Source organism: Balaenoptera physalus (genome assembly GCF_965194825.1).
Source record: "Balaenoptera physalus genome assembly, chromosome: 8".
Classification (NCBI taxonomy): domain Eukaryota; kingdom Metazoa; phylum Chordata; class Mammalia; order Artiodactyla; family Balaenopteridae; genus Balaenoptera; species Balaenoptera physalus.
In genome coordinates, this window is record NC_138887.1 from 103349876 (window position 1) to 103364501 (window position 14626).

At 53.7% G+C, this 14626-nt stretch overlaps 1 protein-coding gene across 7 annotated transcripts in view; it reads right to left on the reverse strand.

Moving 5' to 3' along the window:
- Positions 1-646: 646 nt before the first annotated feature.
- Positions 647-14626, reverse strand: part of PLXNA4 (plexin A4) — a 596073-nt gene continuing 582093 nt past the window's right edge. For 6 of the 7 annotated variants that reach the window (XM_082472852.1, XM_082472851.1, XM_082472850.1 and 3 more), the window contains 3 exons: positions 11951-12163; positions 5219-5369; positions 647-3084 (listed from right to left, as the gene is read on the reverse strand). In XM_082472852.1, the coding sequence (XP_082328978.1) occupies positions 2989-3084; positions 5219-5369; positions 11951-12163 (460 nt within the window). In that variant the 3' untranslated portion in view covers positions 647-2988. The other variant, XM_082472853.1, reaches the window with a different exon arrangement.

Here is a 14626-nt window from a genome sequence, read left to right on the forward strand (position 1 = left end):
TGCTCTCTGCCCACAACTCAAAGAGTCAGATAAAGGTCCCACCTTAAACAGAACTGTGACCCTGAACATTAACTGTGACACGGGGCAGGGCCTTGAAGAGACTTCCCTTCCACAGGACCCAGTCTGCCCAAGTCCCTTCTCTGGCACATACTGGCCAGCATGGGGTCTCTGGCCTGCCAGGAGGAGGTTGGGCATTCCAAGGGGAGGTGTGGAAAGAAGATCTGGGGGAAAGAGAGGCTTTCTGACAATGCTGCCTTGTCTTTACTTTGAAACGTATCACACGTGCGCCAAGAATCCAAACGAAAGAAATGGAAAACAGACAGCAAAAGGAAAGAGGGCTCTTATGGGGAAGATGGGTTGTGACGCTGCGAAATTCTATCCTATTTCTCCATCCCCCCAGCAGGCCACAGAGACTTTGGGCAAGCAAAGCGCCAGAAACAACCCACCCCACCAATTAAAATAAAACCTCCAGGAGAGATGAGGAGGGCGTGGAAACTTGTCCATCCTCCTCCCCTCTTTCTTCCTGACATTTCTCTGAGGTGACTGAAGTTTCTCTTACAACAAAAACATGGGGAAAAAATTTGTACCGACAACGAAACAATAATAATAATCCGGTAAAAAAAGAAAAGCTTCAGCAGAACCATGATAACAGTCTTTTTTCTACTTGTTCATTTTTTTTCTCTAACAACTGTGCAAAACTTAAAAAATAAATCAAAACACACTCATACACACATACTTACACTCACAGCTTCCATTCAGCACATCTGTGTTAAATATGTTTGTGTCTTTCTTCTCCCCAACCCCTTCACATGTGCAAAAATATGTTAGCGGCCCAGGTGCCTCCTCAGCCCTCCTCCCGCATGCTTCCTTCCTGGCCTGCCAGGGCTTGTGGCTTCTGGGGAGGAAATCAAATGGTCAAGGGTAGAAATTCCATGCTTCTTCACGTGGCACTTCATTTGCCAAAACCTTTGGTTATGCGTTTCCCCCTTGACACTCATATTTTCTCATTCTCCTCTTCCCGTTGGTTAGGTTACTTGTATTTTGCCCATCATTTGTCCTGCTCGACGCCACATCACGCCCTGCTCTGCGTCACCACCGCCCGGCCTCCAGTCCTGTCCAGGATCCCCTTGGCCAGTGACCACCCTGATTTCCTACGGAGAGGTGACCTCACCCCTCTGCACTCAGCACAGAAAACACGTGTTGAAATGTCCCGAAGTTGCAGAATGAATGGCGAGCAAGGGCAGAGAAGGGAGATGCTTCAGATCCCCCTGATAGGACAAGAAAGCTTTCTGAGCTCTCTGCCTACTCCTGGCGCAGACACGCACACACGCACACACACGCATGTGCACATGAGATCACACACACACTCATGTCCAAAGGGGCTAGCATTCTTTAAGCACAGGGTGCTCCACAGATGTTGCTGGAAATGGTGTGGTTCCTTCCTCTTTCCACGTGGGGCCCCTGTGGAGTGGATGGCAGGGGAGGATGGCTGATGCTCGGGGAGTGAAGGTGGGACTGTGGAACCTTGTCCCCAACCCCACCTGAGATGAGGCCGCTGCTTGCCTCCCAGAGTGGTGTACAACTCCACACCGGGGCTGCCAGGTGAGTCTATGGCGGAGACTGGACCACAGATGGTGATGGTGTCTAAGGTCCCTTCAAGGTTATAGGTTTCCACGATCTTCCGTCAGACCGTCTCTCACTGCAGCGCCTGCTCACCTAGGACACATGTCTGAGCACACATTAGTCTGGCTGGCTAAAATGATGTATCCGTGGATGGAAGGACAGATGGAGGAACAGATGCCAGAGCAAGGTCAGTTGTATGTCCCTCCTCCCATTTCCGGCCAGGTCCTTCCTCTTGATTCTTCGGTCCTTCCCAAACACGACAAACTCGGGACTGAGTTGGGCTGGCATTTTGGCTTGTCTCTGCGAGGCTGTCCTTGAGTATGTTTCTTTCCATGATGACTGCCGAAGAGCTCAGGGAGGAGAGTGACTAAAGAGACAGCTGAGATGTTGATGAAATAATTCCCAAGGAGGTCTGAACAGTCCAGAGACAAAGTCATCTGCATCTGCAACGGCACCAGATTCTGCAGGGAGCTAGGGGTGAGGCTGTCTGCCCCAACTTTCTACAGAGCTCTCAGGAAGGATGGTGGGGATGGGAGCCACGCAGACAGCTGGAGGTAGAATCTCCCAGATGCACTCGGCATTTTACCTTGACCCCTGATGAGCGATGACCAAGGAGGATGGAGGTGTGTCCTCTAGACGGCATTTGGGGATCTGCAAGGGATCAGACCCATGACTACGGTCGTGATTCGTTAGCATGTGGAGGTAAATGGAAAACAACCAATTCTGCTTCCAGGGTAGATGCAGCTCTCTTCTTTTCTCCCTCTACGTGTTACATTTCTGCTGCTATGAGCCAGATTGGGAGGTTGGGAGGATCTCCACAATGGGCTGTAACTGCTATTGTCACAGTTGCAGAGGGACCACGCCACTGACAGACCCCCTGGAGATGGAAACCTGGGCCAGGAGACGTCTTCCCAGTGAAGACAATACAGAGCTCACTGCCTCGTCCGCAGGCCGACGTTCAGCTCGATGCGGGGCTGTCAAAACGTGGAAGGTGAGGGAGCTGTACAGAGGCGTCCTCACCCGTGGCTCCTCATCCACAGTCGCGCCCTGCAGCTGATGCGTGGGGTCAGCGGGGAAAGGGGGCCCCCTCTGATGTCTTCTGCTCAGGTCCCTCACGGGGGGCGGGCCATCCTGGACTGACTGAGGGTCGGTGGCTTGGCTCAATCATGTTGGTAGAGCAACTGAAAGAGAGGGGATCCAGGAAGGAGAGAGAGACAGAAACAGGCAGAGAGAGAGGGGGAGACAGCGCTGCTCAGGGGATGCTGCTGACGCCAGTCGGAACTTGCACTTGGTAAAGATGATAATCTAGACTGAGGCACGGCTTGGTGTGTCCCTCCCTCCAGGGGGTGCCTGGAAGGACGGTTCTCAGCTGTCTAAGCTCATGAGGGTTATGACTTGTTCTAGTTTGTAGGCCAGTTTCTGCTTCCCACACTGGTCATCGTGGTCCAGAGGTCCAAGGATCTGTTGAAGAGCCAAGAACGGGGCGGTCACCAGTTTGCGTGCGTGTGTCTGTGTTCTTAGGGTACACACAGACAGGGGACGTGGTCAGAGGGTTTGGGAGGATGTGTGCAGGTGAAGCGGCCCACACGAGGTGGCTGGGGAGGCAGTCAGCCTGGGTGACGGGGGTGGGGAGGTGCGGGGCGGCGCTCGGGCATGGGGAACAAACGTGTGGGCACCCAGGTGTCAGTGGGCGCAGGATACCAGCATGTCTGAATACATGTGTACATTTCACTGCCCACAGAAGACAGCTGAGAGTGGGCAGAAGACGCCTGTGCCAGGCTGCTGCCGTTACCTACAGGTTAGACAGCAAACAGGTCCACGCCCAGCGGGAAGCATGGTGCTCAGTGTCTTGGGGCGACTATGATTTCACGATATCAAGACATTCCACCCCCCTGCCTCGTGAAAAAGGAACGTCTTCCTCGTCCGCAACCCAAGGCCTGAAATTCCACATTTAGAAAGTTATTTGGCTCCCCTTTGCCTGTTAAGAAACCAGTACCCCTCGAAGAGTTATGTCTTAAGCTTTACTGGTCATTGACACCTAACGGACAATGTCTGCACAGCCTTTGCTGCGATTACATGGGTGGCAGAGGACAATGACAGCAATTGTGGACACATGAAGGAATATGTATTAGAGTCTGGCTCAGACTCAGGAGCTGTAGGACTGAACAGTGGCTCCACCAGTTTCTGGCCGGGTGATGTGGGGCAAAACATGTAACCTCTCTGAGCCCTCATTTCCTCATCTGTACAACGAGATGGGACGTGTGACTCCCTCTCGGGCTGCTCCAGGAGAGGGGATAAAGTCACGTAACATATGTGAGCGCCCATCACACAGTGCTGGCTCCAGCAGGGGCACGTGACAGCAGGGGTGCTTTCTACGGGTCCTGGGGTCTGAGGGAGCAGGGAGGGGAGGGGCAGGAGGGAAGAGGAGGCTGAAGGCTTGAGGGGAGGGTCCCAGAGCTTTGGACTTCCTGGCCCAGTTAATATATTTTTAATTGGGGAGACCAAGCGAGTTGCCAACTTCTTAGCTGGCCAAGAACCACCAGTGACTGGCCCCAACATTTCATAAAGATGGGACATTTTAATACTAACCGTAGACGAGTGAACTTGCAGACTAAGGGACAGTCCTTTCCAAGATGAGACAGTGGCACTCATATATTGGCCTCACTCTACATCGTCCTCACTCACTGTCTGCGGCCACAGACAGGTGGAAACTGCCCTAGACTAGCACTGGCCCATAGGCTGGCTTTGGGGTCCCTACCCTAAAGGACCCACCACTGACTTTCCCTGCACTTGAGGTTCACAGCCTTATGCTGCTCATGGCCTGTGGACACCAGGCCCTGGGCCCTGCTGGGGCTCCTTCCTTAATCCAGAGTTCCTAGACCCTCCCTCGGGAAGGAGGCTGGGAGGAAGTAGAGAAGCCGGGGCCCTGGCTTCGGCTCCTGTTACTGCCTTCCACTCACAAGGCAGCTGTGCTGCTGCTCAGACGTGGGGAGCCTGGATTCTGAACCTACCTGGTCTACACCGGTGTGACCACGAAACCCACAGGCACCTCTGTGCTGGCCAGAAAGAAGGCAGTGTCTGCAGGGGCAATGACGCCGGGTGAAGTTTCCTAGCTCGGGAACGCAGCAGCTAAAAATAGACTCCATTCTGCTCTGGTCTGTATCTATTCTGTTCTGATTCTCTCCTACCCTATCATCTTGTTTATGCTATTCTATTCTATTCTTTTCCTTATGACCCGCCCATGGAAGTGGGGAACTGCTTGCTTAAAGAGAATTAGATCAGAGAGAGAAAGGGAAAAAATGAAGGAGCAGGAATAGCAGGGAAGAAAAAATAAAGAGAAAAAAACAAAAGAGATACTTGATCTATATATCTGAAAAGAACAGGGATTAATGTAGAACTGATAGACTGGTATGTTTCTAGCATCCCTGTCTTTAGAGCACAGCCCCCAAGTCCTGGGTGGTAGAGTTTCCCCAGCAGACGTGGGGGAGGGGTGTGTCTGGGGTGGTGCTCTTGGGCGCAGAGGCTGCTCTGGGCAGGGATTTCTGGGTCCCTGCCCCAGTCCTTCCCAGGGGGCCCCGAGCAGGGCAGGGCTCACCTCCTCGCTGTACTTGCCCACGTAGGAGAAGATCTCGGAGAGCGCGCTCATGGTGTTGAACTCATTCATGTGCATCCGGGACTGCTCAGCCAGGTACGCATTCATGTCCTGGTCACTGATGGCCGGCATCTTCCCGATGTCTGAGTAATACCTGCCAAGGCATGGGCGTGAGGAACCGTGCGTGCGGGGCAGAGGAGAGATGGAAACTCCCAGCGTCGGGTCTGGGGCCAGCAGATTCGGAGGGTGACCCAGACACTATCAGAGGGGGGACAGGGTGGGGACAGGAGGAAGGAGTGACTATCGCCTGCACTGGCTTTGCTCCCGGCTCCCGGAAGAGTGGTCCAGTCTGCCTTGTGTGTCCTTCTAACTCCCCCTCCCACAGACGCAAGACAATCCCCTCCATGGGGCCTGAAGGCTCTTCTAGACAGTTGCCCTGCCCTGATGTCCTCCTCTCTCTGAGGTTAGCCGGGAGAAGGGTGGGGCTGGGGGCCGCTTGCGGGGAGAGGCTGGCAGAAGGCAATCAGTCACTGTCACTTGCAGCTGTGCACTCCTGTCAACTGGTTAATTAGATGCCAACACTTACATTTTTAATTTCTGCAGTGTGACATTTTACGCAGCAACCCCCAACTCTCCCACCAGAGGGGAGTTGTGTCATTTCCTAATGAGGAACCGAAGGGCCCTGGTGCCCCCCAAGACAGGTGCTTTCGGCTGTGGGCTACGTGAAAGAGACCAGGCACCTGCAAAGGCGGGGGAGCATCAGGGCCGTGGGGCAGCACACCCAGGGGTCCTTGTGGTGTCCCAGCTCAGCCCATGCTGAATGCCCGCGGCTTCAGTGCTGGGGAGAGTGAGCCTGAGAGCTTAGAACAGAGGAGGGTGGCGGGGACTAGGGTGAGGCAAGTGAGGCAGCGGGGGAACAAAGTTTTCGGAGAGTCACTCACTCTCACGTGGGAAGGTGCAGGTGACAATGACAGGCCTTGGGTTCCCGGAACTCAAGGCTTGATCAGGTGAGTGGAGGGAATATTCTCAGAGGCTCTGGTTCATTCTCAGCCTGGACCTCAGCCCTGCATCTCTGCCCCTGCATCCCTTACCATGCTGACCATGAATCTCTCAGTCCTGTGCCCACCTCCACCTCTGCCCCTAGGTGCCCAGGAGTTGGGTGACAGACTATCAGAGGTGACACTCGTGTGCTACTTCAGCATCATGCTCAAGGGCCTGTGTGACCGACAGGTCAGTCTGCGCCAGGGCATCCCCAGGCCGGCAAGGATTGGCAAGGGGTGGGCTGGCCGCCCTACTTGAGCCACAGCCCTGCACGGGGCCGTCCCGCCTCCGGCTCATTTGGACTTCCTTTCTTCGCAACCTTATTTCAGTGTGGGGTCCTCTCTTCCCTCGCCCTCCCTCGTCTCCAGAGCCCTTGCGCCCCTCAGCTCCTTGTCCTGTTTCATTTTGGTTCCTCTGTTCCATCCCAGAAGAGCCCACTCTCTTCCAGGCCTGAATCCCACCCCAAAACATCTTTAGGGTCCCCAGGGTTCCAGGTAATGACATCCCAGGTACTAAAGTTCCAGCGAGAGACTCGATTCATTGCCTCTATTTCTGGAAGGCAATAAATGCAATGTTCCCTTTGATAGCAGAGAACCAGGGCGTCAGTGGTGGCCCCAACCTCGCCACTCCCAAGGAGATTTGTGCCATCGTCCCCTCGCGACTCCATGCCTAGTGAGCAAATACATTTGTCCGGTACTGGGTCACGTCCACAGGTCGTATGGGGGGAGGAAAGAGGAACAAACGACCCTCTCACTTCTGTCTCGCGGCCAGCAGCCAGGCACAGCTCTAGCAACATGGCTGGGTCCAGAGTTTCCTCCAGACAGTTACACCCTGTCACCACGGACAGTCAGGCCTACTGACCGCGAGGAAAACCCCAGGCTCCCCCTGATGGGACGTGATCGTCATCAGAAGCAAAGACTCCTGCCGTTCCCGTTACCTGCTCGTGAAACCTTACAGGTAGGTGGACGGCTCTGTCAGGCTTTCTGCAAATAGCATGAGGCCTCCTACTGCGACCGTTATGGTTGTGAGGGGCCTCAGAGCCCAGGTTTGGGACCACTGTCTTCATGGGAAACAGCAGTCGCCCGGCACTCTGTCCCTTCGCAATGGCCTGCCTTTACCGCGCTAAAGCCCAGTCCTTTGCTCCAAAGAGGACATACAGAAAATGAGTCTGTGTGAGAAAGAGAGGGGGACAGTGTGAGGGGGGTTGAGAGTGGAGTGTGGGAGGGCAGGGGTCTAACTCCTCACCTGCAGTCACGGGGGCAGCCGGCCTGGACATGCTCTGCGTGATTCCCGCTCACAGTGAGGTCAGGTCTGCACGGGGCAACCCGCCCCTCCTCTGCTGCCTGTGTGCAGAGGGCGCTGGATGGGACCAGTGCACGTCGGTGCCACACACAAGCCTACGAGTGGATCGACCACGCGTCCTCACCTTCAGCAAGTTCTAAATGGCTGAGCTGAGTGGCTTTGGGCAGTTTGATGTCCTAGAGGAGTGTGGAGCTTGAGGTCTGCTGACAATCGGCCCATCCTCACCCCAAGCCCTGCCTGGAGCCAAGTGGGCCCATCGGCCCTGCAGGTCTCTGCTGCCCTCGCCTCGACCTCTCCCTGCTCCTCTCCAGGGCTCTGCCCAACCCCAGTCCCTGGCCAGCACCCCCTGAGCCTGACAGTGGCCCTGCTCTGGCATCTCTGCACCGTGTGCGCAACTGCTTTCTCTTGAGCACCTGCTGCGCTGGGGCTCTGCGCTGGGCTCTGCCACCGAGCAGCCTTATGGATTGTGAAGAATGCAATTAACGTCCCATTAATGAACTTCACACAAGTGCTCTTAGCAGCTAGCTGTGCAGTGAGGAAGGGAAAGGTCAGCCTGGGCTCCTGTGCTTGAACTTGCTCCCATGGGATGTCCTCCTGCAGGTGAGTCCTTCTTCAGAAGGGAACCAAGTGGGATGCCAGCCCCATTGTGGTCCTGATACTGGTCCTCAGGAGCGGCTACAAAGGGCAGGGCCCCAGAGAGCTGGATTCTCTGCTGTTGACCCGTCTGCAGTGTTTTACATTCATGTGCTTCTGTGAGATGCACCCAGTGTGTGATGGTGGGCACCCCATCTCTGCCTTTAGGATGGCCCCAGTGATTGAGAAGGTGGTCTCCAATGCCCTGGACTCTTAGAGAAGAACAAAGTATCCTCATCCCTTCAAACACCTCACGGATTAAGGTGCAGACGTGAAAGACGTTTAGAGCCCAAGGCTCTGATGTATAGATACTTACTTCTCAAGCTCCTGCATAAAAGTCTTTTCCTCTGTGTTTATTCACTGACCTCCCCGGGCCCAGCAGAATCAGGACGTTGCTCCCTGAGTCCCCACTGTACAGCTCATGGGGCTTGCTGAGGGCCTGTCTGTGTGTCCTCCTTGACCATGAGGACCACAAGGGAAGGATCAAGTCTAATCCACCCCGAGCGTCCAGTGCACCCACGATGGACACCATAAACGTTTGACCCATGGATGAATGAGTAAGTTAATGAGATGTCCATACTTCACCTCCAGTATGAGCTCCCAGGGTGAACTGTCACAAGTTTTATATTTTGAATGGATGGCTTCTTTAGGAGGCATTTTAAAATATTTAAAATTCTTAGCCTTTTTCATGTGTGACACAGGTGAGAGATGGCATCCCAGCGAGCGGCATGCCCCGGTCCAATTCCCAGGGGCCCAACGGTGGCTCCATTCCATTCACTCCTATGTGGAAAACCTGTGCCTGCAGGTGAGGGAGGCTACCGTTGCCATGGGGTTAATTCCAATTTTAAATGAGAGGCAATCCCTCTAACCTGAAACTGTTACTGCTGTTGACAGTGAAATAGAAATTACTGCTGATCATGACACACTAGTTTGGAGACAACACTGCTGAGTTCTGCTGAGATGAGGGTAGCAGTTGGTTGCTACTGGGGAACCAAGAGATTCTTCTTCCTTTCACTAGACGTGGCCGTAAGCAAAACCCCTAATACTTGGAATGGAGGCAGCAAAGACTGGGAGTCTGCAGCGAGGCCACCAGCCACAAGCACTGCGAGGTATTTGGCGGCAGGAATGGGGCGGAGGGTGGATGAGGGGACAAGCAGAAGGACGGGAGGGTGAGTGGGAGAATGGGGGGGATGTGGGGGGATGGGTAGATGAAGAACTTCCAGGAGGTAAAGCCTGCTTAGGTATGATAGAGCGACTTGGGCTGCTCAACCAACAGCGTTCGTGAGGACTCCTGAAGCCGATGCTTCCCACCCCCCTATAGAGAGGGCCACCAGAATACGCCCTGTTTCTCAGCTGTGAGGACAGCAGGCCCTCCCCACATGTGTGCAGGGCACGCTCTACCGCACTGAGGCAGAGCGCCTGGGCCCTGTGTACGCTGTCTGCACGCTCACAGCAACTGAACATCGAAATCACAAGTGGGCCAGCCCTGGCCACAGGAAAAGGGCCTTCTACCATCGTTCTTCTGAACTGGAGGCTGCCAGTGCCCTCGGCAGGCCAAGGCGGGCGATCAGGTCCTGAGCAAGCTCTGTGCTGCTGGACTTCATTTCCCAGCAGCCAGACCAGCTCAGAGGCCAGCCTCCTCGGGAAGGGAGACTGGAACTGATCCACTCATCACCGAGGGAAGAAGCACTCTAGGCTTGATCTCCAGACCTATCTGTGCTATTTCCCAACCCCTCTGTCTTTGTACCCTCATCCCAGAAGGGGAGGAGAAATGACTTGGGACCTCAAGCAAGTGAGAGATGACTTTCCTGAGAGTGCCTTTGGTTGTTAAGAAACGGGCGGGATAAGAAACGGAGACCATCAAGGCACTCCTAAAAATAACCAAATGGACTGGGGTTACTTGTGACAGTGACAGCAGCTGCGTGGCACAAATCTCATTTAGCACCAAGTGAAAGGGAGACCGTTAGCCCGGCACGTGCATCATTCTCACCTCCGGCTAACCGGGCCATTCTGGGGAAGTATCCTCTACACAGACGTTTCATAAATACTCCCAGCCCTTCACATCCCTGCTTTCTCCCTCCCTGCCTGAGGTCCCACTGCAGTGACATTGCACCAGGACAGGTGCCCAGCTGCTGCCTCTTTCTTCTCTCTCTTTGCTGAAGAGCCAGCTGACCACACAGGAGACCTTGCTCCTCCTGGCAGCTCTGTTGTCAGAAGAATGAGCCACTGTCGACGCAGGGGGAGGTAAGAGCCTCTTTGGTGACTCAGACATAATCAGATACGAGGACAAAAGAGTGAGCTGTCTCTCTGACAGCCAAGGCTGGAAGCCCACCACATGTACCAGCAGGAAGCAGTGGGGGAGAAATCAAAGAACAGAGGGAGAGGGAAAACAAAATGCAATTCTTCCAGCAGAACTATGTTACTGGGGTGGCCAGGATCCCACCCCGCTCTCAGTTATTCCCTCTGTAAAAGGGAAGGCAGTTTTCAACGATAAAGATGGAGACTGTCTCTCTGCCATGGATGAAACAATATTGTTCATTTTGTCTCAGTCACTGAGTCAAGAACAATTTCTGGTCTCTGACTGACTCTTCAAAAAAGCACCAAATCTGAGTTTCCATCCAGGTTTCCTATCTTTAAGCTACTTAGAAAAAAGAGAGAGGGACTCTAAAATCAAGACTGCCATGTGGAGGTGTGCAGGTTGTTCACTGCACAAAGGTGCTTGGTTGAGAGGGTGAGCTAGGACTGACAGCTAGCCTGTCACTCAACAAACCACGCAGCCTGGCATGGGGCCACATCGTCTGGTAGGAAGGGGCACCTGCCTTAATTCACACAGACACCATATGGGTTGGCAAAAGCCCTGTCTAAAAGTATCATAAATTGTAGAAAAGAGATTTGGGAGTCAGCTGAATTTGGGGATCTACTTTTCTCTTGGCCACTTAAGTCATCTTGGACTGATTACTCAACCATTCTGTACGTATAGTTCTTCACCTTCATGGGCACAAAATGAGGTTATAAAGCCTGTCCTCTTATATTCCGGAGCTACTGTGATGAATAAATAAATAGACTTTCAGCTGGTGGTTTAGCTCAGGTGCTTGGCATATGGAGCTGATACAGCCCAGACAAACCATGAATGTTCTTTACCATGAGTTAGCTTTGTACCAAGAGGAGCCCAGCTCCACAGCGTACAGGTGGCCCTCCCATCACAGGTGCACGGCTGAGACGGGATTAGATTAGGGCCACTATGGCTGGGAAGGCACCGTAAGGGCCCGGGCATCAAGAGTTCATCGTGTTGAGAGTCAGGGGTCTGGGACTGTGTGAAGCTGTTCAGTGTGACAAGGACGTCCCCACAGGACACTGGAAGAACTGCCAGATGGACAGGGGCAGATGGGGACAGGCCTCCAGCCTGTCTGTGGCAGGATGTTATTCGGTCCCTTGGAGTCTTTCTTTTTTTTTTTTTTTTCGTTTTTTAGTGGGCATCAGAGCAGGGAACTCTGTTTCCTTCCTGGGCCTAGAAAGAGCTGGGCCCTCCATGCAGGGGAGCAGAGCGCAGTGGCAGCTTCTAGCCATGTCCCATTCTTGTTTCAGCTGACAATACTGGGTCCCTGGGCTGTGGTGTCACCACTGCAGGCTGGGGCTTCGTGCAGGACCGGTCTGCAAGCCCTGCCCATTGCGGAGGGGAAGGAAGGGGGTCCCACATCCACCGAGGAAGTTGCCTGCTGCGGCCCGGGGCCTACCCGGGCTCCCCGGCCCAGCACTCACCTCTCCACCCAGTTCTTGTAGCTGGGGATGTCCTTGGCGTAGAGCAGCTTGTTGGAGGGGGAGTCCTTGCCCAGCCGGTGCTCCGACGTGGAGCAGGAGTCCATGAAGGTCTGGGCCACCACAGAGAGGCAGGCGTCAGTGATGCTGTTCTTGTGGATGTCAAACACAAACTGGGGGTTCTTGATCATGTTGACCCAAAACCTCAGGGGCAGGCTGTGTGGAGGGAAGAGGCAGATGGTCAAGGGAGCTGGGGGGCAGGGGGGCACTGTGCCTTGACCCAGAGAGTTCCCTGGAGAAAGAGAAAAGGCTGGGAAGCAAGGGTTCTGAGGGGCCTTCTCTATGTCATCAGTTCACTTTCTGGGGACGTGGAGATCAGCGAGGTTGAACAATCTGTTCAGAGATACAGCGTTGATGGGCACTGGAGGGCTCGATGCCCAGCCTGGACCACAGGACTCACCATCTGCCCTGAGAACACAAGGCTTTGGGGTCCGAGGCAGCCATGACAGGTACTAGAAAATGGAATTTCTGACTCTCTATTCCACTGTCTGCCCCCTATGCCACAGATACAAGGCATGTCTGGTTGGCAAACCTTAAATAGCCTGGAACCTGGGCTTTGTATCTTCTTCTCTGCCCTCTACTGTATGACTGGAAGAAGCCACGCCCTTCCTGCCTGGTCGTATGGGCTTATTCCTACGTGGTGAGGGCCCTGGTACTGGACAGTTCAAGTGGAGCTAACTGATTCCCATCCCTAAGCTGGCATGCTGAACAAACCCCACTCCCGGCCTCTCACCTGCCCCGTTGTGTTCCCTCCTTCCCCTCCCTTTCTTCCAGTTAGCACCTGCTGTATACCAGGAGCTATGCCAGCAACTGGGGGTCCAGTGTGAATAACACCCATCCCCTGTCCTCCAGAAGTCTGCATACTGCTGGGCTCAGGGGGACGTCAGACGTGCAATCAAGAACTTTGGGTGCTGGACCTGAAGGATGGGTAGGGCCCAGTGTGGGAGCCAGGGAGGTGTGAGCAAGTCTACCCAGAGGGGCATGTCTGGAAAGTCTTCACAGGGAGGACGACACTTAATGGTCTCAGTTTTAAAGATGCAGAGGTGTTCCTCAGCTGGATGAAAGCTGAAGGAAGAGGAGAGGAAGGTACTGCCAAAGGGGAGCGAGCCAAACAAAGAGGAGATGAAACTTGCAGCGCGGTCTGCTAACTGAGCCACCTATCTATTGCTAGAAAGGGTCCCGAGGCATCGGGCAAAACCTGCCCACCTGCCCCTTTTGACTGTACTCTGCTGGCTCTCAGATTCTGCGGCTTCCATCCAGCCTGTGGAGACGCAGGTCAGGAAATGGGGTGGCACCCAGCAACGGATCTCTTATTTCCCTCCCTCTGCCGCCACCTCCTCACCTCCTGCTACGTGCCCTGATGCTTTATTGTTGTTTGGTTGCTGTTGTCAAGGTTGGTAATAATAGTTATAATGTTTGCCTGTGTTTGGCTTGCCTCTTACAACTTAAACTCTTTTGAATTACATTATTTCAATCCAGCAAGAACAAGATTTCTATATTTGTTGTATCTCCCAGCAGCCAGCATGTACATACAACAAATGCTAAAATACAGTAAGGCCTCATATTCAAGACTGCCAATCAGTCAACAAGTATTTATTAAGTTCCCACAAAGTGTGCCGTGCAGGCAGCACCGAGGTCTGACAATGGTAAGTGGCACTTGTTTGATCCTGGGAAATCCAGAAGAGGAAATAAAGGGACGGAACCGAAAGTTCTGACACTCAGGGGAAAGTCAGGGTCACTGCAACTGCCCAGGGGAGACCATGAGAGCTGGGCTGAGAGCCCCGGATGAGGGACTCCTGGCTGCCCAGCTGATGTAGACCAGTCTCCGGTCTCCATCTTCCCGCTTCCGGAAGCCCCACCTGGAAAGGGACTCTGGGAGCCCATATTTGCTGCACGGTTGTTTCTCCCCAACATTGCCCTTCCTTCAGCCAGTTGTGCTGACAGGCAAATCAAACAGGGAAACCACAGCAGCTCCTGCCTAATGAAATATTAGCATATTATTAACATTAGTGGTGGCGCTAATCTCTGGTTGATTGCAGCCACTCAGGCTAAATGAGCAGGAGGTTTATTGAAAAGAGAAAAGGCAGGGGAATGTGGAGGAAGGGAGTAGCGGAGAGGGTGAGTTAACAACTTAGGCTAGGAATAAAGAAACAATCTCTTTTCAATCAGAGACAATTAACTCTAAGTCAGTATGCAGACTTCATAATTCCTGTACTAACTTCGTCTTGCCCAGGTGGCTATGGTCAGGGTCGGGGGAGTGTATCCTCTGGTGAGAGGACCTGAGAGCTGGTACCACTGTCTACTGCCCGGGCTTTCCTTCACTGACACTGGAGCTCGTTACGATAACACCTGGCACTTGGAAGAGCTGGCAGGAAGGAAGGTTCTGCCCTCCCTCCAAGGACTTTATGGCATCTCATCGTTGGAGGTGCCCTTACCTTACCCCAGTGGGAGGTATGAGCTGAAAACAAATGGTTTAGATACCATTTCAGGGGGATGTACTTGTAAAGGGCTACAAGAGCAAGGGGGGATGTTTTGGAAATACCAGCTCTCCCAGCATCTGGATAAGGTCTGGGCAGGGCATTCCTTGAATTCTGAAGGCTGCAGGCATTCAGCTGGGGT